The 26,623-nt window shown below is 42.1% G+C and overlaps 1 protein-coding gene across 4 annotated transcripts in view; it reads right to left on the reverse strand.

Annotated features, from left to right (window-relative positions):
- Positions 1–26,623, reverse strand: part of FTO (FTO alpha-ketoglutarate dependent dioxygenase) — a 646,271-nt gene that overhangs the window by 295,735 nt on the left and 323,913 nt on the right. For all 4 annotated transcript variants that reach the window (XM_063945290.1, XM_063945293.1, XM_063945292.1 and 1 more), the window contains exon 8: positions 17,530–17,654. In XM_063945290.1, the coding sequence (XP_063801360.1) occupies positions 17,530–17,654 (125 nt within the window). The remainder of the gene's footprint in view (positions 1–17,529; positions 17,655–26,623) is intronic.

Consider the following 26,623-nt stretch of genomic DNA (forward strand, 5'->3'; position numbering starts at 1 on the left):
GCGGTAAGTCTTGGAATAGACACGGTCCCTGCTGAAGCAGGTCCCGTCTTAGAGGTAGAGGCCACGGATCTTCCGTGAGCATCTCCTGAAGTTCCGGGTACCAAGTTCTTCTTGGCCAATCCGGAGCCACGAGTATCGTTCTTACTCCCCTTTGCCGTATAATTCTCAGTACTTTTGGTATGAGAGGCAGAGGAGGAAACACATACACTGACTGGTACACCCATGGTGTTACCAGAGCGTCTACAGCTATTGCCTGAGGGTCTCTTGACCTGGCGCAATACCTGTCCAGTTTTTTGTTGAGGCGGGACGCCATCATGTCCACCATTGGTCTTTCCCAATGGACCACAATCATGTGGAAGACTTCTGGATGAAGTCCCCACTCTCCCGGGTGCAGATCGTGTCTGCTGAGGAAGTCTGCTTCCCAGTTGTCCACTCCCGGGATGAACACAGCTGACAGTGCTAACACATGATTTTCTGCCCAGCGGAGAATCCTTGCAGCTTCTGCCATTGCCCTCCTGCTTCTTGTGTCGCCCTATCTGTTTACGTGGGCGACTGCCGTGATGTTGTCCGACTGAATCAACACCGGCTGACCCTGAAGCAGAGGTTTTGCCAGGCTTAGAGCATTGTAGATTGCTCTTAGCTCCAGTATATTTATGTGAAGAGACGTCTCCAGGCTTGACCACACGCCCTGGAAGTTTCTTCCCTGTGTGACCGCTCCCCAGCCTCTCAGGCTGGCATCCGTGGTCACTAGGACCCAGTTCTGTATGCCGAATCTGCGGCCCTCTAACAGATGAGCACTCTGCAACCACCATAGCAGAGACACTCTTGTCCTTGTGGACAATTTTATCCGCTGATGCATCTGCAGATGCGATCCGGACCATTTGTCCAGCAGATCCCACTGAAAAGTTCGTGCATGGAATCTGCCGAATGGAATCGCTTCGTAAGAAGATACCATTTTTCCCAGGACTCTTGTGCATTGATGCACAGATACTTTTCCTGGTTTTAGGAGGTTCCTGACTAGATCGGATAACTCCCTGGCTTTCTCCTCCGGAAGAAATACCTTTTTCTGAACAGTGTCCAGAATCATCCCTAGGAACAACAGACGTGTCGTCGGGATCAGTTGGGATTTTGGAAAATTCAGAATCCACCCGTGTTGTTGGAGCACTACTTGGGTTAGTGCTACTCCGACCTCCAGCTGTTCTCTGGGTCTTGCCCTTATCAGGAGATCGTCCAAGTAAGGGATAATTAAGACGCCTTCTCTTTGAAGAAGGATCATCATTTCGGCCATTACCTTGGTAAAGACCCGGGGTGCCGTGGACAATCCAAACGGCAGCGTCTGAAACTGATAATGACAGTTTTGGACCACGAACCTGAGGTACCCTTGGTGTGAAGGACAAATTGGAACATGAAGGTAAGCATCCTTGATGTCCGAGGACACCATAAAATCCCCTTCTTCCAGATTCGCTATCACTGCTCTGAGTGACTCCATCTTGAACTTGAATTTTTGTATGTACAGGTTCAGAGATTTTAGATTTAGAATCGGTCTTACCGAGCCGTCCGGCTTCAGTACCACAAATAGCGTGGAGTAATACCCCTGTCCCTGTTGTAGGAGGGGTACCTTGACTATCACCTGCTGAGAATACAGCTTGTGAATGGCCTCCAATACCGTCGCCCTGTCGGAGGGAGACGTTGGCAAAGCAGACTTTAGGAAACGGCGAGGAGGGGACTTCTCGAATTCCAACCTGTAACCCTGAGATACTACCTGCAGGATCCAGGGGTCCACCTGCGAGTGAGCCCACTGTGCGCTGAAATGTTTGAGGCGACCCCCCACCGCCCCTGAGTCTGCTTGTAAGGTCCCAGCGTCATGCTGACGCCTTTGTAGAAGCCGGGGAGGGCTTCTGCTCCTGGGAAGGAGCTGCTTGTTGCAGTCTCTTACCCTTTCCTTTGCCTCGGGGCAAATAGGAATGTCCTTTTGCTCGTTTGTTCTTATAGGAACGAAAGGACTGCGGCTGAAAAGCCTGCGGCTTTTTCTGCTGGGACGTGACCTGGGGTAAAAAGGTGGATTTTCCGGCCGTTGCCGTGGCCACCAGATCCGATAGACCGACCCCAAATAATTCCTCCCCCTTATACGGCAATACTTCCATATGTCGTTTGGAATCCGCATCACCTGACCACTGGCGCGTCCATAAACTTCTTCTGGCAGATATGGACATCGCACTTACTCTTGATGCCAGAGTGCAAATATCTCTCTGTGCATCTCGCATATAAAGAAATGCATCCTTTAACTGCTCTATAGTCAGTAAAATACTGTCCCTATCCAGGGTATCAATATTTTCAGACAGTGACTCCGACCAAGCCACGCCAGCACTGCACATCCAGGCTGAGGCGATTGCTGGTCTCAGTATAACACCCGTATGTGTGTACAGGTTGAGTATCCCATATCCAAATATTCCGAAATACGGAATATTCTGAAATACGGACTTTTTTGAGTGAGAGTGAGAAAGTGAAACCTTTGTTTTTTGATGGCTCAATGTACACAAACTTTGTTTAATACACAAAGTTATTAAAAATATTGTATTAAATGACCTTCAGGCTGTGTGTATAAGGTGTTTATGAAACATAAATGAATTGTGTGAATGTAGATGCACTTTGTTCAATACTCAAAGTTACAAAAAATATTGGCTAAAATGACCTTCAGGCTGTGTGTATAAGGTGTATATGTAACATAAATACATTCTGTGCTTAGATTTAGGTCCCATCGCCACCATATCTCATTATATTATGCAATTATTCCAAAATACGGAAAAATCCAATATCCAAAATACCTCTGGTCCCAAGCATTTTGGATAAGGGATACTCAACCTGTATATACTTTTTAATGTATTCTCCAGCCTCCTATCAGCTGGATCCTTGAGGGCGGCCGTATCAGGAGACGGTAACACCACTTGCTTTGATAAGCGTGTGAGCGCCTTATCCACCCTAGGAGGTGTTTCCCAGCGCGCCCTAACCTCTGGCGGGAAAGGGTATAATGCCAATAACTTCTTTGAAATTAGCAGTTTTCTATCTGGGGTAACCCACGCTTCATCACACACTTCATTCAGTTCCTCTGATTCAGGAAAAACTATCGGTAGTTTTTTCACACCCCACATAATACCCCTTTTTGTGGTACTTGCAGTATCAGAGATATGCAAAGCCTCCTTCATTGCCGTGATCATATAACGTGTGGCCCTACTGGAAAATACGTTTGTTTCTTCACCGTCGACACTGGATTCAGTGTCAGTGTCTGGGTCTGTGTCGAACGACTGAGGTAAAGGGCGTTTTACAGCCCCTGACGGTGTCTGAGACGCCTGGACAGGTACTAACTGGTTTGCCGGCTGTCTCATGTCGTCAACCGACTTTTGTAGCGTGCTGACACTATCCCGTAATTCCATAAACAAAGCCATCCATTCTGGTGTCGACTCCCTAGGGGGTGACATCACCATTACAGGCAATTGCTCCGCCTCCACGCCAACATCGTCCTCATACATGTCGACACACACGTACCGACACACAGCAGACACACAGGGAATGCTCTGATAGAAGACAGGACCCCACTAGCCCTTTGGGGAGACAGAGGGAGAGTTTGCCAGCACACACCCAAGCGCTATAAATATATATAGGGACAACCTTAATAAGTGTGTTCCCTTTATAGCAGCTCAAATATTATAAATATCGCCAATAAGTGCCCCCCCTCTCTGTTTTTACCCTGTTTCTGTAGTGCAGTGCAGGGGAGAGTCCTGGGAGCCTTCCTCGCAGCGGAGCTGGGCAGGAAAATGGCGCTGTGTGCTGAGGAGAATAGGCCCCGCCCCCTTTTCGGCGGGCTTCTTCTCCCGGTTTTTTTGGAACCTGGCAGGGGTTAAATACATCCATATAGCCCCAGGGGCTATATGTGATATATTTTAGCCAGAATAGGTATATTACATTGCTGCCCAGGGCGCCCCCCCCAGCGCCCTGCACCCTCAGTGACCGCTGGTGTGAAGTGTGCGGAGAGCAATGGCGCACAGCTGCAGTGCTGTGCGCTACCTCATGAAGACTGAGACGTCTTCTGCCGCCGGTTTCTGGACCTCTTCTCTATTCGGCATCTGCAAGGGGGTCGGCGGCGCGGCTCCGGTGACCCATCCAGGCTGTACCTGTGATCGTCCCTCTGGAGCTAGTGTCCAGTAGCCTAAGAAGCAAATCCATCCTGCACGCAGGTGAGTTCACTTCTTCTCCCCTAAGTCCCTCGTTGCAGTGAGCCTGTTGCCAGCAGGACTCACTGAAAATAAAAAAAACCTAACAAACTTTTTCTAAGCAGCTCTTTAGGAGAGCCACCTAGATTGCACCCTGCTCGGACGGGCACAAAAACCTAACTGAGGCTTGGAGGAGGGTCATAGGGGGAGGAGCCAGTACACACCACCTAGTGGTCAATCTTTTAAATTTTGTGCCCTGTCTCCTGCGGAGCCGCTATTCCCCATGGTCCTGACGGAGTCCCAGCATCCACTAGGACGTCAGAGAAACAATATATATATATATACATACATACACACACAGTATCTATCTATCTATCTATCTACACATACATACATACATACATACATACATACATACATAATACATTGACTTTCATTTCTCAAAATAGGGTTTAGTTTTAGAGTTTTCGTTTTTTGTTTTTCACCTCAGGTGTGTGTGAAAATGTGCACCACAAAGACACACAAAAACTCAAATGGCTTCTCTGTGCACTGGGACAATCACCTATTTTCCTTAGGAAACTTCTTCTATACATTCACTTGTCAACAGGACTTCTCAGGTATTTCCCTAAAAATAAATAAACAGTGCCTTCCTTGCATTCCCGGGACAGGGGTAGTAGGGAGAAGGTGATATAATACCTAGAAACCCTTCCATAACTGGGGGAGCTGCCTTTAATGCTTGGTGGTTTACTGAGACTGTAGCATTTCCCTCATATCTAGAGATGGTGTCCCTAACATAATTATGACTAGTTATTTATATACAGTAGCACACACATATTCTGCAGCGCTTTACAGAGAATATTTGGCTATTCACATAAGTCCCTACCCTAGTGGAGCTTACAATCTATATTCTCTACCACATATACACCACACTCATTCATGCTAGGGTTAATTTTTGTTGGGAGCCAATTAACCGGCCAGTATATTTTTGGATTGTGGGAGGAAACCGGAGAACCCGGAGGAAACCCACAGAAGCATGGTGAGGATATACAAACTCCACACAGGTAGTGCCATGGTGGGAATCGAACCCATGACCTCAGTGCTGTGAGGGAGTAATGCTAACCATTACACCATCCTTGTTTCAGTGGAAAGTGCCTGACTTGTGAGCAGCCTTTAATACTGGAACAGTAAAATGGTCTCCAACCTGATGCTGGGGCCTTACAATTATACTCAATGATGATTGCTGGAAAGAAACACTTTTTGTAGAGCTAAAGTACAAGCTCTTTAGTAAACTCCAAAACTGGTGACCACACATCTATGAGCGGCAACATCCTATAACAGGCCACCATGCTCTTTAGTAAGATGATACCTTCATGAAATAGATGTTTTTCCACTATTGCATGACTCTGATAATTATTGTTCCTAATGCAGCTTGGTTTCCCAGAAATCAGTTTGCTAAGCCAGTGCCATCAATGTAATATTAATATGCTTTGATACATACAGTAAGTTAACATAGCAGAATGAAGTGAGCAAACAAGACTTATTATAATTTATTTTTTACAGACTACGTACTAGAAAACACTAGGCCGGCCAGACACACTCTAAAGTGGCTTGTTTTTTTCCTTCTAATTCTAACAATACAAAACATCATTAAATATTTGGTCTTGTTACTATTAAAAAAAAAACCCAACAACCCCCCCCCCCCCCCCACCCCATCTTAATATGAAAAGATTTCCGGGGATATTTATTATCAATATTTTACGAAAATAATGTGAAAAGGGGTGTTTTCACACCCTTTCCACATTATTTTAGTATCACCTGAATGTATTACATTCAGGCCATTTAATTAACTTTTTTTTTTTAGTAACCAAGTCCCTGATTTAGTAAGGTAGCATAGGCGATGTCTGGTGGCGGACAATGCTGCGGAGAGGCATCGCAGGGACAGAGCTTTCTCGCAAGCTCTGTCCCTGCAAGCGATTATTTATACATCCATGCAATGTAATCAATAATCACATTGCGAATTGGGTCAATTTTATCACATCACATCTGCATCCTTAGATGTGGATGGTGATAAATTGGCCCCTTAATTAAAAATAAATGTACAATTTATTACTGCACAAACGTACAATTAACTAATGCACATATACTGCAATTATGTTGGTAACTAATCAATACTTTTGTTTTTAGACTAAAGCAGCAAACTTGGTCCTCAGGGCAGCCTAGCAGTCCAGGTTTTAAGGATATCCAGGATTGACCACATGTGAATTAATTACCTCAGTCATTTTTAATTTAACTATCTGAGATAAGCCATGAATATCTTTAAAGTTTGGGAAATTGTGACACAAATGGAGCCTACAAGGGAGAAGTCTGGGGGGAACAAAGGTGATATCAGAAATTCTGCACGGAACAATTACAATTCTGCTTGAAACAATGTGAAAACTCTGCAGCCAAATGAGCAATGACCCAAATCTTTGGTACGATAGCCCTGAAAACGTCACTTAATTCTAATCAAACAGAATTAAACATATTCACCAGGATGCAGTCATTATGTTGACATTTGTCAACAGTTATGCTGTAGACGTTTTTTGAAATGATGACATGGGGCATGTCTACATCTGCAGAATGTCGACATGTCAAATACTGACATTCTCATAATGCCAATAGTTAGGGTTAGGCTGCAGGACAGGACAGTTAGGATTACGCATTAGGGAGAGGGTTGGCGATACTCAGATGACTGCTGGACCAGAAAGACATTGCTGAACCACTGTCACCACTGGACTACCAGGAACGTTCTGTTCATTTTCTAGTCGTGTTGACAATTCATCACTGTTCACATAATGACCTTATTTTTAGAATACACTATTACAGGTTGACTATCCCATATCCAAATATTCCGAAATACGGAATATTCCGAAATACGGACTTTTTTGAGTGAGAGTGTGATAGTGAAAGCTGTTTTTTGATGGCTCAATGTACACAAACTTTGTTTAATACACAAAGTTATTAAAAATATTGTATTAAATGACCCCCAGGCTGTGTGTATAAGGTGTATATGAAACATAAATGAATTGTGTGAATGTACACACGCTTTGTTTAATGCACAAAGTTATAAAAAATATTGTCTAAAATGACCTTCAGGCTGTGTGTATAAGGTGTATATGAAACATAAATGCACTCTGTGCTTAGAATTAGGTCCCATCACCATGATATCTCATTATGGTATGCAATTATTCCAAAATACACGAAAATCCCATATCCAAAATACCTCTGGTCCCAAGCATTTTGGATAAGGGATACTCAACCTGTATATGCTATTATACTTTGGGCCAATTAGAACATTATTTTTGCTCTTTGAGAAAATGCTGTTTGTTATTTATCTTAATTTTTTTTTTACATACCGTACATCTATGTTATACCATTCAAAGAATTGTTTATTAGGATGGTAATTTATGATTATTATTTTTATTGACTTGTGCAACTGGTTGAAGCGAGCAGAAGCATACATTAGTGAGTTGTGGGTGGGAATCAATTCAGTACTCTGTGATAATATACTCAGCATATGGGAAACAAGCAAGTCAATCACTGGAGGGGAGATGGAGACAAGGGAAGGAGCACTAGTGACATGGAGAGTTCTAGGGATGAACAAGAGGGAGGAGGACCCTGCTGGTAACTTACATACTAAGGGGAAGGGATGGACAGCTGTGGAGGAAACATGATGGACAGATGAATAAAATATATAAAGTACACATTTCCTTATACAAATTGTTATGTTGTGTAAACTACCAATTTTAGACACATTTGGATGTTTTAGACTCCTATATACAAATGTGAGTCATAAAGAGTTGCATAGTCTTTTAAGTAAAATAGTTTCTTAATTTAGCATTTAAATCAATTATTAAGAATGGGATGATTGAACAGGAAACGAAGTATATAAGAAAGTTTATTTTCACTTACTGTTGCCTCTGGATAAATAATATTTACAGTACACTTTGAAGTATACCAGCATCCTACGTTAACATTAGGAATAGGTAACTCTTGGCACTAGTGCCACAAGGTGGCACTCCAGGTTATTTTGAGAGGCACCCGTGAGTTCAGTGCCTTGTCTACTAAGGGTCTAATTCAGATCTGATAGCTGGGCTGCATTTTTTTCTGCCGCCGCCTACAGGGGGGGTGTATTTTTATTGTGCAAGTGTGCGATCGCATGTGTAGCAAGCTGCACAACATGAGTTTGTACAGTCTTTGCGCAGCCCAGGACTGTATCTTCCAGTGTGTTTGAATCCTGCTGATTGGGGCCGGAGCTGACGTCAGGCACACTCCCTGAAAGCGATTGAGCCCACCTGAATTTTTCCGGACACTCCCTGAAAATGATCAGTTGCCACCCACAGGTGGCCTCTTCCTGTCAATCACCTTGCGAACGCCTGTGCAAATGGATCCTTTGCACCATCCCGTCGCTGATCGGCGAAGCCCATCAGCGCATTGCGGTGTATGCGCAGTTCAGATCTGAACGCCTGCTGTGCGAAAATGCACAGCAGTGATCAGATCTGAATTATCCCTTAAGTACGCTGTGCTACTTCTCCCCTTCTACTCCATCACCTACTATCACAGAGGAGACATTTTTAGCGTGGTGGACCCCCTTCAAACTGAAGAACCAAACAAAGCCTGGCCCTGTGGTTGAAAGCAGTACAAAATTCTAAAGCATGTTTTCATCTCCTGACTACAAATTATCAACCTAGTGTATTTTGAGCAAACCAGCTTCAAACAAGGAAGGTCAGGGAAGCCAGTAACACATTGGTTGCAATGGGAAACTTTTCCACTGGCTCACTTCTCCGCTCTTATCACTGCTACAATTACCCCTGAGTTACAGTTAGGAGCATACTCTGGGAAGTATAGCGATGACCGTTATATGTGCGCAGCATGCAATTAAAGAATATACGTTTGCACCTCTTGGAGTATAACATGGTTTGTAACTAACGCTAAACCAGCCCCTAAATGTTTGCCATGTTCTGAATGGACCTTTACTACTAAGAGGAATTATTGTAATCTTTAATTTCCATAAGCAAAGAAAATAATTTCTTCATAACATCTCAATAACAATTTATGATAATTGAATACGCGGACTTCCTCTGTTAACTGGAAACACTAGACTATGGGGCCTGATTCAGAGACACACGTTAATTCAATGTTAATGCAAATCTTCAATGTTTCGAGATCAGCACATGTGCAGAAGCCAACCTGAGAAAGTGCAGCTCTTGTTCTGCCATGTTGCTCACAGTGCCCATTACGATGCATGCTGCTGTTGTTTCAGGGAGGCTTCAGGCAATGTTCTAGAAATGACAGCGTGTCAGCTGCGTTTTCTGGGGCGCCGAAGCCAGTAGATGCGTCCTTGAATGCAGCCTCACTGGCTCCAGCAGCGTTATTTCACCAGACATCCTGAGGGTTACAGATGTACTAATTTGATGCAGATGATCCGATGCTGCATCTTCAGATGCAGCAGCAGATCACAGAATCCAGCAGGCGATGTCTATGTACACAAGACACCTTCTGCAGCATTTGTTTATTGTTGCACAGCTGCGGTGTACAAATATGCAGCGTCTTGGTGTAGCGTCCACCCCTGAATCAGCTCCATACAGTAAAATCCAGTGATATACAATATTGTGATACTAATTTTACTGTGTCTTAGAGAAGACTGGATTTCACACATGATTAAGAACTGATTAGATTTATAAACATTTTATTTCTAATAATTGATGCTCTTATATTACCATATCTGTATTGGTTTGAGAAGTTTTTTGTGGGTCTCCACTTTAGTATTAGTCATTCTTATATTTTCATAGCTTGTTGAGGCTTATTATATATGAATAAATGCTTTCACTTTATACACAATCTACACCAGAGCGGAGGTTTTTCACATGACCGCTACACCCTTTGGAGGAGTCAGACAGAAGACAATGGAGGCTCCAGCAATGCGGAGTGTTAACATATACCTATTGATGCTGAATTAGGCTCACTGAAAGCCGAGCAAATTACAAAAAGCCCAGGTGAAAGACTGGAAGTGTCCCCGGAGGTCAGGAGAAGGTGGCAAAGTCAGATGGCAGAAAAGAGAGGTGGAAGGTCATGAAAGGAGCAGCAAATCTGTCCATCGTCCTCATAATTTGTGATGCGACACCGCCATACTGATAACTGCTTCCTCTTATAACTTCTAATCATGTGTCTACTATAAGACATAGGGACCGATGTACTAAGCCTTGGAGAGAGATAAAGTACCACCCAATCAGCTGCTGTCGTTTTTCAAACACAACCTGTAACATGGCAGTTAGGAGCAGATTGGCTGGTACTTTATCTCTCTCCACTTTATCACTCTCCAAGGCTTAGTACATGGACTCCCATAGTGTGAAACAGGAACGTCACCACACTGCATACAGCATATAGGGGTGGTCTTCAGTATGCCGACTGACGGGATCCCGGCGCACAGTATACCGGCGCCGGAATCTTGACAGCCGGCATACCGACACTTATTCTCCCTCGTGGGGGTCCACGACCCCCCTGGAGGGAGAATAAAATAGAGTGGCGAGCGCAGCGAGCCCGCAAGGGGCTCATTTGCGCTCACCACACTGTCGGTAAGCCGGCGGTCGGGCTCCCAGCGCCGGTATGCTGGTCGCCGGGAGCCCGACCGCCGGCATACCATGCTAAACCTGCGTATAGGCCTCTTAATATTACCATTTCATAAGGGAACTTTTGTTATTAACCTTTTATCACAAGCTTAACTGTCCCTATTACTAATATCACTGAAGGCATGAAACATATAAGTATTTAATGCAATGCAGTTAATCTATTTAGAAAGAAGTGTTTTTATAGTACAAGAGTAGTAGCAGCACTCTACAATCTGATTTATATTATAATTCCTAACAGAATGTTAAAAACGTTGTTGTCTTCCCAGCAGGGCACTGAAATGTAGATGGCCTTCGTTCCAAAGTAAGAATGTGGGAATTCCACAGCAATGGGTTATTTGTGGACAGCATGGTTGGTGTACTGGTCACAGCACTGGGGTCTTGGGTTCAATTCCCAGCAAGGCCTCACGGTGTGGAGTTTATATATTCTTTCCGTGCTTGCAAGGGTTTCCTCTGAGTGCCCTGGTTTCCTCCCACAAACATTTACTGGTAGGTTAATTGGATTCTGACAAATAAAATAACCCTAGTGTATATATGGAAGTGAATGTTACAAGATCTACTGGGGACTGGGACTAATGTGAATGGCCAAATATTCCATGTAAAGCGCTGGGGAATATGTGTGTGCTATATAAATAACTGTTACTATAGAAATATTTCCGACAAAATGTATTGTTGAAAACATTGGTTATGAAAAATAGTTCTTACGGCACTTAGATGGTACGGGTGCCTACAGATGTATTATTATGATGCAACAACACGGCAGATCCTATTAATAGTGCAAATAGCTAGATAAAGCAGTTCCAATTGCACAATAAAGTATGCATTTATAATATGTTCTAAAAAAACTATAACCCAGGTATGTTAATCATATTAACATTTTGTCTCTCAGCGGTAATATTGAATCTAAGTAAATACACAGATGTTAACACAGTGTGAAGAAGGAGTTTTCTTACAAATATGAATTCTGGTTTTGAAAACAACCACGTAAAAATAAGAAATTAAGCCGGGATGGATCTTTAACCTTTGGTTTACTACAGCAAAGATTACAAATGCTACAATGTAAGCCTAAAGCTATACAAAAACATCATCAAGTGATACACATCCGATCTGTGTTCCCTCTATGTACCTCCCCTTTAAACATTCTTAACCACTTATCTTCTCTCAATCTCCTTTGTTCTTGGCTAAACATGTCCTGAGCACCTAATCTCTCTTGTCTGCTAAAAACTCTTACCCACTTATCATTCTTTCATCAAGTTCTTGTGTTTTCAATACACTAGGACTAAGAAAACATCTTTGTCAAGTAAGATGGCTGAGCAGCCTTGGCGATCAGCACTGGAAGGCTCTTGAAATCCATATACTAGTACATCAAGCGGCAAATATATTCAACTGAACTACAAATGTATTTATCTAAAGTCATGTTTAGTTTCTAATGTATCATGGGAATTTTTGTTGGGAGGGGGTATCTGAACATAACTTGAATTCTAAAAGCATTGGTAAAATTAAAAAGTTTACATTAATAAATGATATAATAAAAAACAACTTTCAGTTTCCTATGAAGCCATACCTTTCACCAATCTGAAATGCTAGTACATAAAAAATATCAATATATTATTCTTACCAAAATGCTTTTTCGTTATTTGCACTTTTTAATTGATATCTTTATTGACTTTTTCTCATTTGGAAAGTATACAGTATAGAAAAAATAAAATCACAACAAAATAAATCCTAAAACAAATGCACTTTTACATTAATTATTATTAATGGCACCACAAGGGATCAACAGCGCCTAACAAAATACAGAAACATATTAACGGTACAAGAAAACAGTGACTTACGGGTATATTCAATTCTTGTCGGAAACTGCCGTCTCGTCAGAAAGACGGCAGTTTCCGGCTGTTTTAGGTCGGAAGGGGTTCCGTCCTATTTAATGGCCCGGCTTTTTCATCGACAAGTTGGGAATTACGACTTGTCGTAAAACACGTGGATTGGCTGAATAGGCGCGTATCCACGTGTTTTGGCAGAAGTGGCGGCCCAATCCAACAGGTTTTGGCCTCGTTTACGACAATGTCAATCTGACTTCAATAAAAGTCGGATTGGCATTGTTGTAAACAGCCAAATCCGATCGGTCATTGAATACTCAGATGTCGGATTCTTTTCGTCGTAAAGGATCCGACATCTACTGAATACACCCCTTACAGTACAAGACAATACTGGACAAGTACATGGTAAATAAACATTACTGCATGAGTGGTCATGACACTCAAGTAAGCAGCAGAGCAGCCGCAACCAAGGGTTAGGTGCCTTTATATGGAGTATGGAGTAGATGATAATAGAAGTAAGAGAAGGAAAAGCACATGCACAGGTGGGGGGAAGGGCCTGCTTGGGAGAGCTTACATTCTATGGGAACAATCTAACATTTGAGATGCCGCTGGAGTTACAGACTGTGATAACGAAACTTGACAAATTTAAGCAAAACAGCTATTGAGTATATAAATTATATTTGAGCAGAGCAATATTCAGTAAGTTAGTTTAGCATATTGGGGGAGGGATTTAAGTCTACTGCATAAAGTACATTATTTATCAGAAAACACATTATACAGATAACTAAGATCAGGTTTAGCACTCTAGTGGGATCAGAGATTGCCATAGCTTGTATATGTAAGTATTACTACACAAAGAAGTATTAGGTGAAACGGTATGGGATGTATGTGGTACATTTGACATCACTCTCAGTAAGATACTCATATGCCAGCCTTCAAAACACTCTAAGGTTGAGTACACACTGCGATATGTCATTCAGTCAGCCAACAAACAGCATATTGATAGTTCATCTGTTCGTGTTTACAGAATATATGTCAATCAAAGCCATATCAGGTCGGCCCTGCTGAACAGCTGATGATGGTATATCTAGCAGATATATCTGTACATCTGCCAGTGTGTATAGACAACCAGCCAGCCACGCAATAGCGTTACAGAGTAAAACATTAATACGCCAATATCCCCAGAACAGATATATCTTTTGGCAACAACGATAGTTGTTTAGTGCGTAGGAACAACTTTGTTTGTGCTCCATCGTCGGAAAGGAACGTGTGAGCGGTTAATATGCAGATAAATCATTCAGGTGTGTACGCAGACTTGACAATCTAGCCAACTCTTCATTCCACCAATGAGTGGGCAATTAGGTAAGCTATACACACTTACCAATAGGACGCTCGATATGTCGGGCAACACATCACACCTGGACGGCAATTGAATTTGCCCGTTCAGCTGTGATATCAGTGTCAGTGGCCCATGCAGCCAGTGTACAGGCGAAGGCGGGTCATCCGTACACACATGCAGATGCACCACCGGTACATATCAAGTGCACACACCCGCAGATAAACTATAAATATGTAATTTGTTGGTAGAATGAACAATATCTTTTTTTTAGTGTGTAGCCAGCATCCTTCAAAAGATCCAGCCAATGCCACTACCATTACAAGGGCTACATTACTTTCATCCGATGCATAAAGGCAGTTAAGAGATTAAGTTATATAAAAATACATAGGAAAGGCCCAACCGACACAAAAAGAGGGGAACTTGGATAGTAAGTTTAATAACCCTAGATTCTAGGGCCTATAAGATAATGTACCCCATAAATATCATTGAAGAAAATATATTTGAAAAAAAGTATTTTTGAGAGACAAAAAAAGGGCTACTTACTGTATGTAGAATGTACAAACATATGGGGACGCAGATCATTTTTCAAAACATTTATTTTTCCAAATTACTAATTTTATGTAAACCTAAGTGCTGAAACACTGATATATATTGGAAGGGTAAATTAGGATTCTGTCGAAGGAAAGCCATGCAAACACATGGAAACTCCACAACGATAGGACTCTGGTTGGAATTAATCCCATGGCTCCAATGACACCACTATTTCAAGGTGACATTGAAACCATAGTAGTAGTTCATTGTAGCTAAATACGCATTAATTTGCTTGTCATCTACATTTTTCTACAGCCAACTCAGACATTTGGTTACAAAAGCCACAGTACCCCTTCTGCTTTCTAGAGTAGTTTTTGAAGGTTACAAGAACAAGGGATGACCTACATTAGCAAGCAGGTCAAGGAAGGGTCACCTGGAATAAGACAGAACCAGAAATACCTTGGCAGTCATGTTAGCGCTATGTCTGTCACAGCGCTGTCACCTACCATAAACAAACTGAGCAAAATGAGGAAGTTCTGGCCTATTTCTGTTAACAAGTCCACCACATCATATTTATTCAAAGGCTCTCAAGTTGTTAAGGTTGTGTTTACATGGCGACATGATACTGGCTCCCCAGCTTAATGTCCTAGTTTCAGACTTCAACAAATCTCTGCTCTTTGAAATTGCATTTGTTTAGCCAGAAACATCCTGCAGCAATGACATGACCTCCGTAACACAGATTTTGTGAGTAATCTAAAAAGATAACTACACTTACAATGATTTGGTCAATGAAAAATCAGCTCTAAAGTAAATTAAACCAAGCATGGATTAGCTAGGTTGTACAAAACTTGACGGTTCAACAAATTGTTAAATGTATTCCGTGATTTGATACTTTAAATAAAAAAACATTGACCACTTTGGTTGCGCTAATACAACAATTTTACTGATTAAGTTAATTCCTTTGGCATCAAACATACAAGCTCTGTCCAATTTAATGGCAATTGATCAAATCGTCAGAATAAATGATTACTTGTCAGGGAAGCTTAAAGGCACACAACATGTTTTATGCTTTGCTTTTAAGTATAGGTGACTGTCTGCTATCAATCTTAAAACAATGAAATTTCACATTAGCAACTGCTCTCAGTTTTATTGATCATGGTGTGCGCAAGTCCTCTGAGTTATAAAATCAGTTGTACTTACTTTCTTATATCTCTTCATCCTGTCTTAGGATACTGTAACAATGCCTGATCAGTTAACTATTAATAATATTAAGTACTTGTTCTATCAAAGCACAGTTAAAAAGGAGAAACCATGTAGACTGAGAAGAGAAGCAACAATAAAACCACAGCTGCAATTAAGTCCATTTAAGTGAGGCAAAATTACAATTTTATGTGACTCACATAAAATAACCATTGAGTATTAGCTTCTAAAGATCATGTTGAAACACAGCGTAAGGGTTCACAATGTAGTAAAAAAATGTTAACTTAATTATCACATTCAGCTCATACTCACTGGTGTTTACTAGCATTTTAACTTTAGTAAACACATGTAACGTGTGTGATTGTACAAATCACCGTTTTTAGTGTCATGGTACCACTGTGCTGTTACTAACTGTATAGCAATGGTCTGTCCGTGTTAGATTTCCTAATGGGAAAATAAATTATTACGTACATAAAAAACAAATATGTGCTTCAGAGAAATAAACCAAAAGCTGTGACTTCTGTGATCAGACTCTGATCTGTCTATATGGGTATGTGGCCTATAAGACTGCGCATCTGACCGGCTGAATGATTAGAGTAGGAAATATTTTTTTTTTTCAAGAAAATATGAGAGGACTTTAGTCAAGTCAAAGCTCCGTAGCACTCACTGTGCAAACATAGTTTGCAGGAGGTATCACTCATCTTTATTAAAGATTGTCATTTGTCCCTTTTTTTATCTGAATTTAATATTTTTGGAAAAAAATCCACAGTCTTCCTTAAGTATGCATTTTGCTAAATGAATGCTCTAATCCATCCTGTGTATCCAGGTGGGGTTGTAGCTGTGTATAGTATTCTATGCTACATGATAGCTTGTTTATGAAAATGGTACAAGCACTTTTCATTCAGTTAAGAAAATAAGCACCTTTTAATCATAACGAATCAGAAGTATCACTCTTTGTCATATTACACAAATCTTATCTGCTTTTCCAACTTCCCTGTCGCCATCCCCAACTAGCAAGCCCACTTGTTGCAAACATCTATCCAAACCACCACCCAAGGCAGCCAAACTTCTTTGGCATCTATGTGACAGGTATCATGGTCATAAATGATTAGCTGTAGGAACTGTTCACTGATATGTGATCACACATAATTGTACTATTCTTGACTACTGTGGCACAACCTCCTCTGGCGCACCTCTTTATCCTAAACATTCATGGTGGTGTTAATGAGTGAGTGGTGGGAAGGCAGAAGTAGTAGCACGATGCTTTACCATGATCACTATTTCATTTGCTGAGCTTTTATTAAATAATGACTGCTTTCTGCTGTATGTGGCATGTGATGCCAATATATCCAATGATGTCACATTGTCCACTTTCGATTCGTAATTAAAATAAGCCAACTGGCTGGGAAGTATTTGTACTAATAAGAAGTTTGAGATGCAAGACAAATATAAATGACAACCCTTGGTGAATGGTTCTAATTTTAAAGAGATAACGGAGACAGAGATGGATCTGTACCACTCAAGACACTTCAGTATTCCCATTTAAGACTGCGATTGTGTAGTCGCTATTAGTTAGGAATGGGATGACACCATTGTAGACTTGGGTCTAGTCATTTCTCCTGGAAGCATGTCAGACAGATACAATATATTCTATTTTAGGAAGAGAGAGTCTTAGTAAAATAATAATAATAATGATGACATAAAAGGCAATAATGTGATTTTAGGTGCAAAGTACAAATCTTATTCTTCAGCTATAATTTTCTCACCTCTGTCGCCATTCTTGACGCAGGTCATGGCGTTCTGCTAGTAATGGTAAGATAGACTTTAGTACTTTGTCCCTCTCCTCCTGTGTCCAGTACTCCTTTACAAGCTCTTCTACAACAAGGCTCGTCTGAGAAGCAATTACATCAAAGAGAAAAGAAAGGAGAAACACGTAAAATTAATAAATAAGCTCATAGGCAAATGAGGACAGCAAATCAATATATTTTCATTATTATTATTGCATGTTTGCCAACTAATCAATACGGGAAGTGATGGCCGAAAATGGGCACCATATATTTGGAGTTTAGTCAATATGTACGGCACATAAAACAAACTATAAAATAGTATGCTTTAACTCATTTGTTACCTAAATTAGTCGAGAATGTAGGGAATATGAAAAGGCAGATATGTGAAAAGATTAGTGTTACATATATTTCTTGAATATTACTTCTAATACTGAAAAACAGGAAGAAAATACACTGGGAATTATGGTGCAGAATAGCTCTACACTATTAACCAACATTTCATTTTAGATCATCCTGCAGTTAAAACACTGGGTTATACAGTACATGTCCATTTTGTGACCTAGGCAGTATGACCAAATCTTACTACTGAAATTTAAAGACGAGGGGCCTGATTCAGAAATGGATGCAGTATATTCAGCAGCTGCTTCTTTTAATGCAGCTGATGTGCAAAAATGTGCAATGTTGCAGCAGACATCTTGTGTTAACAGATACCTTCTGCATGCTTGTTTCATAGGTTGCTGCGTTTGAAGACGCCACATCGGATCATCAGGAAGTACGTTTTCCATCTAAGTAACCCTTAGGTCAGAAGACACAAACACTGGTCCTGGAACTCACACAAAATGGAGGCGTCACACCTCGGTTTTAGGAAACGCCTCACTGTCATCACCCCTAAACAGCCACAGCATGTCATTAGGGGGGCACAGCATCTGACAACACAGGAATTGTTTTGCCGATAAAACGCGTATGCGCACAATGGGTCCTGGCATTGCGCAGTTAAGCTGACATTGGAGATGTGTGCGTACACCATCAGTTTACGTAATCTCTGAATAAACCCAGGAAGTGCTGTATAGACAAACCAGAAGCCTCACACCCACTGTGTTAAAAGGTTAAGACGGGTACACACTACCTGATGTGTAAATGCTGGCAGTGAACAATTCGTTGAACAATATAGCTTTCAACAATATAGTGCGTACACACTGAACGTTATCGTTCAACGATAACGTTCAGTGGCGTCACCGCCGGCATTCCCGAACACGCAGCTTAGTCCGACATTGACGAGTTTAGCTGCATGTCAGCTCAATGTTGGTGATCGCTGACCGACGTGCGGGACCACGCATCGTTCACCAATATTACCCCCATACACACTAGACAATTTCAGGCTAAAAATAAAAAAATTTGTAGAAATCGCCTAGTGTGTGCCCCACTTTAGTTTGTTGAAAATGTTAGTACTAGCTTACTTCATTTACCCTCAAAGATACATTTTGGAAAACATTATGTAAGCAGAACGCAATGCAACAGAAGCACTTACTGTTTGAATCACAATATGTGTGTATTTTCACCTTGGAAAATCACTTTATAGGCACTTATAAAAGAACAGTTGTCACTAGTGAGGTTTCTGTTCTGTTGCATTTCACGGAAAGAAGAAAACAACATGTAAAGATGCACTCTATTAAAATCAATGAAGACTGATACAAGTGTTGTTTGCATGCATTGTGCCTTTTGACACTATTTTTAAAACTGCAACATGTACATTTTTTTCTCCTCGGATAATTTTTCCAATATTTCCTAAAAAGGAAAAAAACACAACAAAGCTAGCTTTATATTTATTCACTCAGGCTAAAGGATTCTAGGATGCTATTACACAGAGTAATAAAACAATGCAAAACAACTCAGATAAAGCTGAATAAGATTCTACATAAGAAACGATTCTAAAACTTGAAAAGATAAAAAGTAGGGTAAAAGTAGAAGGGGAAAAACAGGTTAAAAACAAACTTCAATTTAAAATACTACATAGGACTAAGCAGTCCCCGTGTCAAGAACTTATAGTGATAGTGCTATATATTTTCAGGCTACTCATATTTAATCAATATTCACTTATGACTAAATTACACTAGACATGGTTTTGCTTGTGTGCGAAATAAAATACGGAATACCCGCTGCATACTGCAGAAAACAGGTTGAGCATCATGTTATAGAAGAAGACTGGGTTGTATTACAGTAATACAGGGAACACTTTCAAACTCGGGATGTAGTTTCCATATTGACACTCATGTTGGCAATGAGAATTGGGACACAGTCGAACATGCCATGCCAACATGTTAATGATGCTATATAATGTGTCTGTGCATATAAGTTACAAGACACATGTTCTTTAATTAATCACAAAGTGACAAAAAGTATACTGAGCAATCCGTGCCAGAAAACCCACATAAACTGTCATTGCAAGAGCCAACTATGTAGGCAAAATCAATAGCTGCTACATATACTGTCAGTGGCACACAAAATAATATACTATAAGAAGTTATAATATATTGCAGAATATAAAGTCATTTTATGATTAGTGATGCCATTTAAAATCGAGCACTATTTCATCTTTATAAAGCACATCATGTGGGTGATCTCTGTGAGTCTTATTTAATAATGGATAGATTACTTGCCAGACAAATGTCAAAAGGGATGAGATGAGTTACAGTATAAAGCCCAATAACACACCCCTCAACTGTCATTATCACTCACTTCTTTTGGCCAAAATAGCCTCATCTTTTTTCTACTTTGGTTTTCTGTTGGGGTTATTTTAAGCAAGTTTGAGAACATGACCATTAAATCGTAGCTCTAAATCAGGGGTGGGGAACCTTTTTTCTACCGAGGGCCATTTGGATATTTATAAAATCCTTCGGGAACCATACAAGTCTGCCCCCGCGCGCGCCAAAAAAATGGGTGTGGCCAGTTAAAATGGGACGTGATACACATATGCCCCCAATAGTGCAGTGCCAGATCCACAATTGCCCCCACAGTGCCAGGTATACAAATGCCCCCACAGTGCCAGGTATACAAATGCCCCCACAGTGCCTGGTATACAAATGCCCCTCACAGTGCCAGGTATACAGATGCCTCCACAGTGCCAGGTATACAAATTGCCCCACAGTGCCAGGTATACAAATGCCCCCACAGTGCCAGGTATACAGATGTCCACACAGTGCCAGGTATACAGATGTCCACACAGTGCCAGGTATACAGATGCCCCCACAGTGCCAGGTATACAAATGCCCCTCACAGTGCCAGGTATACAGATGTCCCCACAGTGCAAGGTATACAGATGTCCCCACAGTGCCAGGTATACAGATGCCCCCACAGTGCTAGGTATACAAATGTCCCCACAGTGCCAGGTATACAGATGCCCCCACAGTGCTAGGTATACAAATGCCCCCACAGTGCCAGGTATACAGATGTCCCCACAGTGCCAGGTATACAGATGCCCCCACAGTGCCAGGTATACAAATGCCCCCACAGTGCCAGGTATACAGATGCCCCCACAGTGCCAGGTATACAAATGCCCCTCACAGTGCCAGGTATACAGATGCCCCCCCACAGTGCCAGGTATACGGATGCCCCCCCGTCCCGCTTACCGCTCCTTTCGGCGGGGACATGGAGGAGAGCGCGGCTATGTTGGGCGGCGGCGTGTAAGACTTGAAACCAGCCGCTGGTTCGAGAGCCAATCAGAGCTCGCGTACCGGCAGCCGCGGCTCCTGATTGGCTGCCGGTCCGCGAGCTCTGATTGGCTCACGAACCGGCGGCTGGTTTCAAGTCCTACACGCCGCCGCCGCCCGACAATAGCCGCGCTCTCCTCCGTGTGGTGACAGCTGAGACACGCTGCCGCCGGACTGTGCGGTGGCATGTCTCACTGAGAGGAGCGGGTGGGCCAGACCAAACGGCTTTGCGGGCCTTATACGGCCCGCGGGCCGGAGGTTCCCCACCCCTGCTCTAAATGATGCCCGTTTGTTTCCTCATACCAACAAAAACATGTCTATAGTGCGTTTTAGTGCTTAATTGTGATTAAGGATTTGCACAGTAGGATGGGTTGTAACTATTTTGTGTTTTCAATTGTTCTGAAGGGTGTCAAAGTATATTTTCAGATTTCTACAAGAAAGCTTATAGTAGACATGTATTTATTTTTTAGGCAACCCTCTTTAATTAAACAGTCCACCTACATATCAATCAGGGGTGGAGGTCTAGTCAATGAAACTTGTGTTCTGATGCTGAGGGCCAGCTCCCTTTGATTCTCTCGCTGATAGCATACTATGGGATGCAGCATGGATCACCATCGGGCAGTCACTGGCCATCAGCCTAAGAAGAGCTGCCGGAACTCCTCTGCCGGCGCCATGAAATCTGCATCGGAAGCTGCAGACTCTGGCCTCGGCAGACCTAAAAAATGGGTGTGCCGCCGCACAGTTTTGTAAACCAGTCACCGTTGCCGCTACCACCCCCGACTGCCCACAGCATGTCAATCATGCAGCGGTTTAAGGGGCAATGTGAGCAATCCCACTGAACCCGTCCTGCACATGCACAGTCCACCCACCATCGGAGTTGTATGCAAACCATTGCATTAGTATACAACTCTGAATGGGGCAATATGTTTGTCCATAACTCAAAACAGAGATCTCTGGAAGTTGTGAGGTCTATCTTGTAGCTATGGGCAGCAGAGCACTATTCAGTTCTTCACGGATCTCAGGAACATGTAATAGGGAGGTGTCCATTTCTCCCCCATTTGTTTAGACAAAAGTATTGATTAGGTAGGAGATGTCCAAAGGGAAAGGAGATCCGCAGAAGATATGAGACCGATCAGAAACACTGAATTAATTTACAGTCAGCTTCTAATTGGACGTGTGCCCTCTATATTCAATCAGAAGATTTATATATGTCAAGGTGTTAAGGTGCATACACACGGTGCTATGTATTCTTGCGATTTTTACTATATAGTCAAAATGTCAAGAAAAGTTAGCACATATCACACCATGTGTACACAGCTTGCGATACCTATGCGCGGTCCCGCGGGATCGGTATCGCAAGAAAAAATAGACCGTGCAGGCAAGGCAAATTAGACTATATTGTGTACATTCTAGTACAAAAACGGCCATAGGCAAAATCACACATAGCCAAAATCGCATAGACAATAGGGGTAATTCCAAGTTGATCGCAGCAGGAATTCTGTTAGCAATTGGGCAAAACCATGTGCACTGCAGGGGAGGCAGATATAACATGTGCAGAGAGAGTTAGATTTGGGTGTGGTGGGTTCAATCTGCAATCTAATTTGCAGGGTAAAAATAAAGCAGCCAGTATTTACCCTGCACAGAAATAAAATAACCCAACCAAATCTAACTCTCTCTGCAAATGTTATATCTGCCACACCTGCAGTGCACATGGTTTTGCCCAACTGCTAAAAAATTTCCTGCTGCGATCAACTTGGAATTACCCCCGATATCGGTTCTTCTGGGCTCTTGGGGGGGGGGGGAGGGGGGTTCAAGGGAAATTGCATAGTCAAACTCGGGCATAGTCAATATCTCACCTTGTGTATGCACCTTTATATCCTCTCTCTCATCAGAAACAAGTACAGAAGAGAAGGGAGAGAGAATCCCACCTATGTGTTAGTCAGGTAGAAGAAGGACCAAAGGTTGAAGATCCCTTTAAATAACATAATATCAGTAAGAGGAGGAGGTTACAAAAAATGTGCTAAAAATTACAGCTAAATGGGCAGTTTATGAATTGACCAAATCAGTGAATTAGGATATGGAATGGGCATATCCAGCCAGTGGCAGCAGGCAATGAGAAATTTGAATGAATATCTGATTAAACAGAACTGATCTATTAACAGTAAAGAAAGACAAGACAATGCAAATCACCCTTGAATGACTGGCTAGCACAATATTTACAATGTTACATTAATAGAAGGCTGGCTGTAGTGACCACAGTGTGCCTGAGTCTTGTTTGCAGTTAAAGGGGATAGCACATAACAGCAGAAACCTATTACAGAAAATGTGATAATGGGTCTTGATGACAGGTACTAGTCCTCTGACCGATGCTTCCCCTTAGGGTTGACTGAAGCCTTCACCTGCTATCTTGAGCTAATGGAGGTATTTTACAGTCAGGGGCTAGAGGTCAAATGAGTGGATAACAAACACTTCTCTGGGTTGTGCCTTATCAGACCTCAATGTTAGAAGGGCATGTGTGCTATTTTCAATGTTTGCACAATGCCAACACTTTCTTTTGACTATTTCCTGATTGAGATGGACTTGCACTGGTGACCTTAAATTTAAAGATCAGGTTAACAGTACATGTAGTGAGGTCAATAGGATCTGTGCCAAAAACTTGTATCTGTCATAATAAAGCTGTGCTTACCTGTGCAGCTTTATGGAAGCAAGTGAATAAAATACTGTATGAGCATTTAGAAGGAGCAGAAGTACAATAAATCGAAAGTGCAAATCAAAATTAATTCCTGAATGTCCAAATTATGACATGCAAACGCCTGTTCTAACATCAATTACAGATCCTAGAAAAAAAAAACATTTAACCCGCACCTTCTGCACTTAAGAATCACAGTCTGGAATTTGAGTTTGTAACTAACACATACAATCCAGCCCCTTATCCCCCCCCCCCCCCCCCCTCTACAACCTCAAAAAAAATAAATGCGTGTGTGTGTGTGTAAGGGGGGAACTTGAACTGCACGAGGTATCACAGGGCACAAGTATGTACCTGATACAATCTATATATATAGGTGACACGCTTTATCGGTGGTTGGGATGTTGGCAGTCGGAAGACCAACCGCGCAGCCTAACACTAACCCTCCCTGGTAGTGCCTATACCTAATACCACTCCCCCCCCCCCCCCCCCCCCCGGCAGCCTAACCCCAACCCTACCCGTGCCCCTACCTGGGCCAACCCTGACAGTCCCTGCATACTTACAATAGGGCTGCTGGGTGTCCGGATTCCGGGGACAGCATTGTGCCTGCGTGTTGGGATTCCGACTGCCAGCATCCCAATCGCATCCCATGTACAGTATATGTATACATTCTGTGGCAAACCCGTCTGCTCACACAGGTTTTTCTGAACCACTGGGCTGTAGTTTATTCAGGAAAATGTCAGGATGGTACATAGAGCATTAAGTGTAGATCCAGCAATAACATCCATAAAGTACTCCCACGACCCAGTCACTGACTAGACACAGTGGTTTCCTTGCCACTAACTGTTGGCAGTCACCCCGCCCCAAACACAATCTGCTTATACCTCCTCCCAGGCACTCACTAGCTAACTAATCACACCCATGTGATCCACCTGTGTAGCCTGGCTGTGTGTGCAGAGATATGTGAGGAATTAACCCTATCTTTAACATGAGACTGCAGATACCACAGAAAGCGCTAGCCTCTCTCATGAGACTGGGACAAACTACCCTGTTTGTCACAATACACACACACACATACCCATATATACATATCATAGTCTCTAATCCCCATCTGAGAATCAAAACGTGTTGAAGCAAGTTTTTACTTTATTTAATGTTGTCTCAAACCAATTAATCTGAAATATATTATGCAGTTTCCCCTTGACAAGAGTTAGAGAAGGTAGATGAGGAAGAATCCATGATTGCAAAATTGTTTTAAGGACTGCCTCACTAATAGCCAACAATAACTTCCTACAACCTTTGTTGACCCTCTGGCTGTCAGGAGTGATTCCAAAAATTGCCCATTCCGAATTTAAAGGCAAATTGTTAACTATATGTTCCACGGAGTAACTTTAAATGTGTAACCAAAAGCTGCTTATCAACAGGCATAAACAGAAACAATGAAGCAGACCTGCGTCTGGTGTACAACAGTGATGACACTCACAAGAGGTGGACATACCCGCCAAAAACTGTCTGTGGGGTGAGTAATAGGCTCTAAGAAATATGTTCAAGAACATTTTTTGGTATTGTGTAGAAGGTAGCAAGTGATACAAGCCTATTAAATTTGTCAGTAAAAAGACACAAGTGAGTGTCAGAAAATTGGACAACCACTGCCTCATACCTGATTGAGTGACGGAGTGATCCATTGGTGATCTTAACATCGTATAGTGTATAGATATTGTTTTCGATTCACATATATTTTGTAATGAAACTACAACTACTGTATAAAATTAAAAATAACATTAATATTCGCTCCTATTATTTATTTAAGTTGGGTACACACTGAGACAATGTTTTTCCCGAGGCAATATGGCGGTTGACAGGCTAACATATCGTGACTGTGGTACATAGCAGAACTATCTAATGGAGGACGAAATGATAAATGTTCCATCCTTCATTAGCATACAACATTTTCATTAACGAGATGCACAATATGTCGTTGCGATTCAGCTGTAAACAACATAGCGGGTCGATATCGTCTCAGTATGTACCATGATTAAGACACAGAGGCACCCTGAAATGACATGAAACAGCACACACAGACTACATTAATACACTCCCCATCAAATAACATTTATAATAATGTAAAGCGCAACGGAATTTGCTGCGCTATATAAGAAGCTGTTAATAAAAGAATGTCAAAGAGCTGCCATATAACATTACACTTACATTCACTCCCCAGATGATATTATGACACATTTCATTAACACCAAATCTCCTCCTCCAAAACTCTCTGTGCAAGCCAACTGTTATGAGCAGCAGACAAGCCTCCTGACCATTGTCATGTGACTGGGACACCACCTCAGAACTGCTGCACTGGTTGATGGTCCTGTGGTTGCTAGGCAACTGGGACTCAGAGTGTCCATGGTGTCTTCTGGTCCCGGCTGTTACTAAGCAGCTGGGACACTGTGCTCGTATGTGCAGTCGCTCAGCTGTGGGTGCTTTAAGTAATCACGGGCTGGTCTCTCTGCAACAGTGTAATTGGCCCATGTTTGTGATATAAGGCAGTCAGTCCTGTGCTTCATTGCCGGTGATAGTTTCTTTCTGGATCCTTGTCATTCGGTCACTGTTTCAGACTGCCAATTTTCTGGAGTCTTCTTGCTGATACCTTGTCCATGCTTCCAGCCCTATTCCTTCCAGC

Source organism: Pseudophryne corroboree, chromosome 11 (assembly GCF_028390025.1).
Source record: "Pseudophryne corroboree isolate aPseCor3 chromosome 11, aPseCor3.hap2, whole genome shotgun sequence".
In the NCBI taxonomy this organism is placed as follows: Eukaryota; Metazoa; Chordata; class Amphibia; order Anura; family Myobatrachidae; genus Pseudophryne; species Pseudophryne corroboree.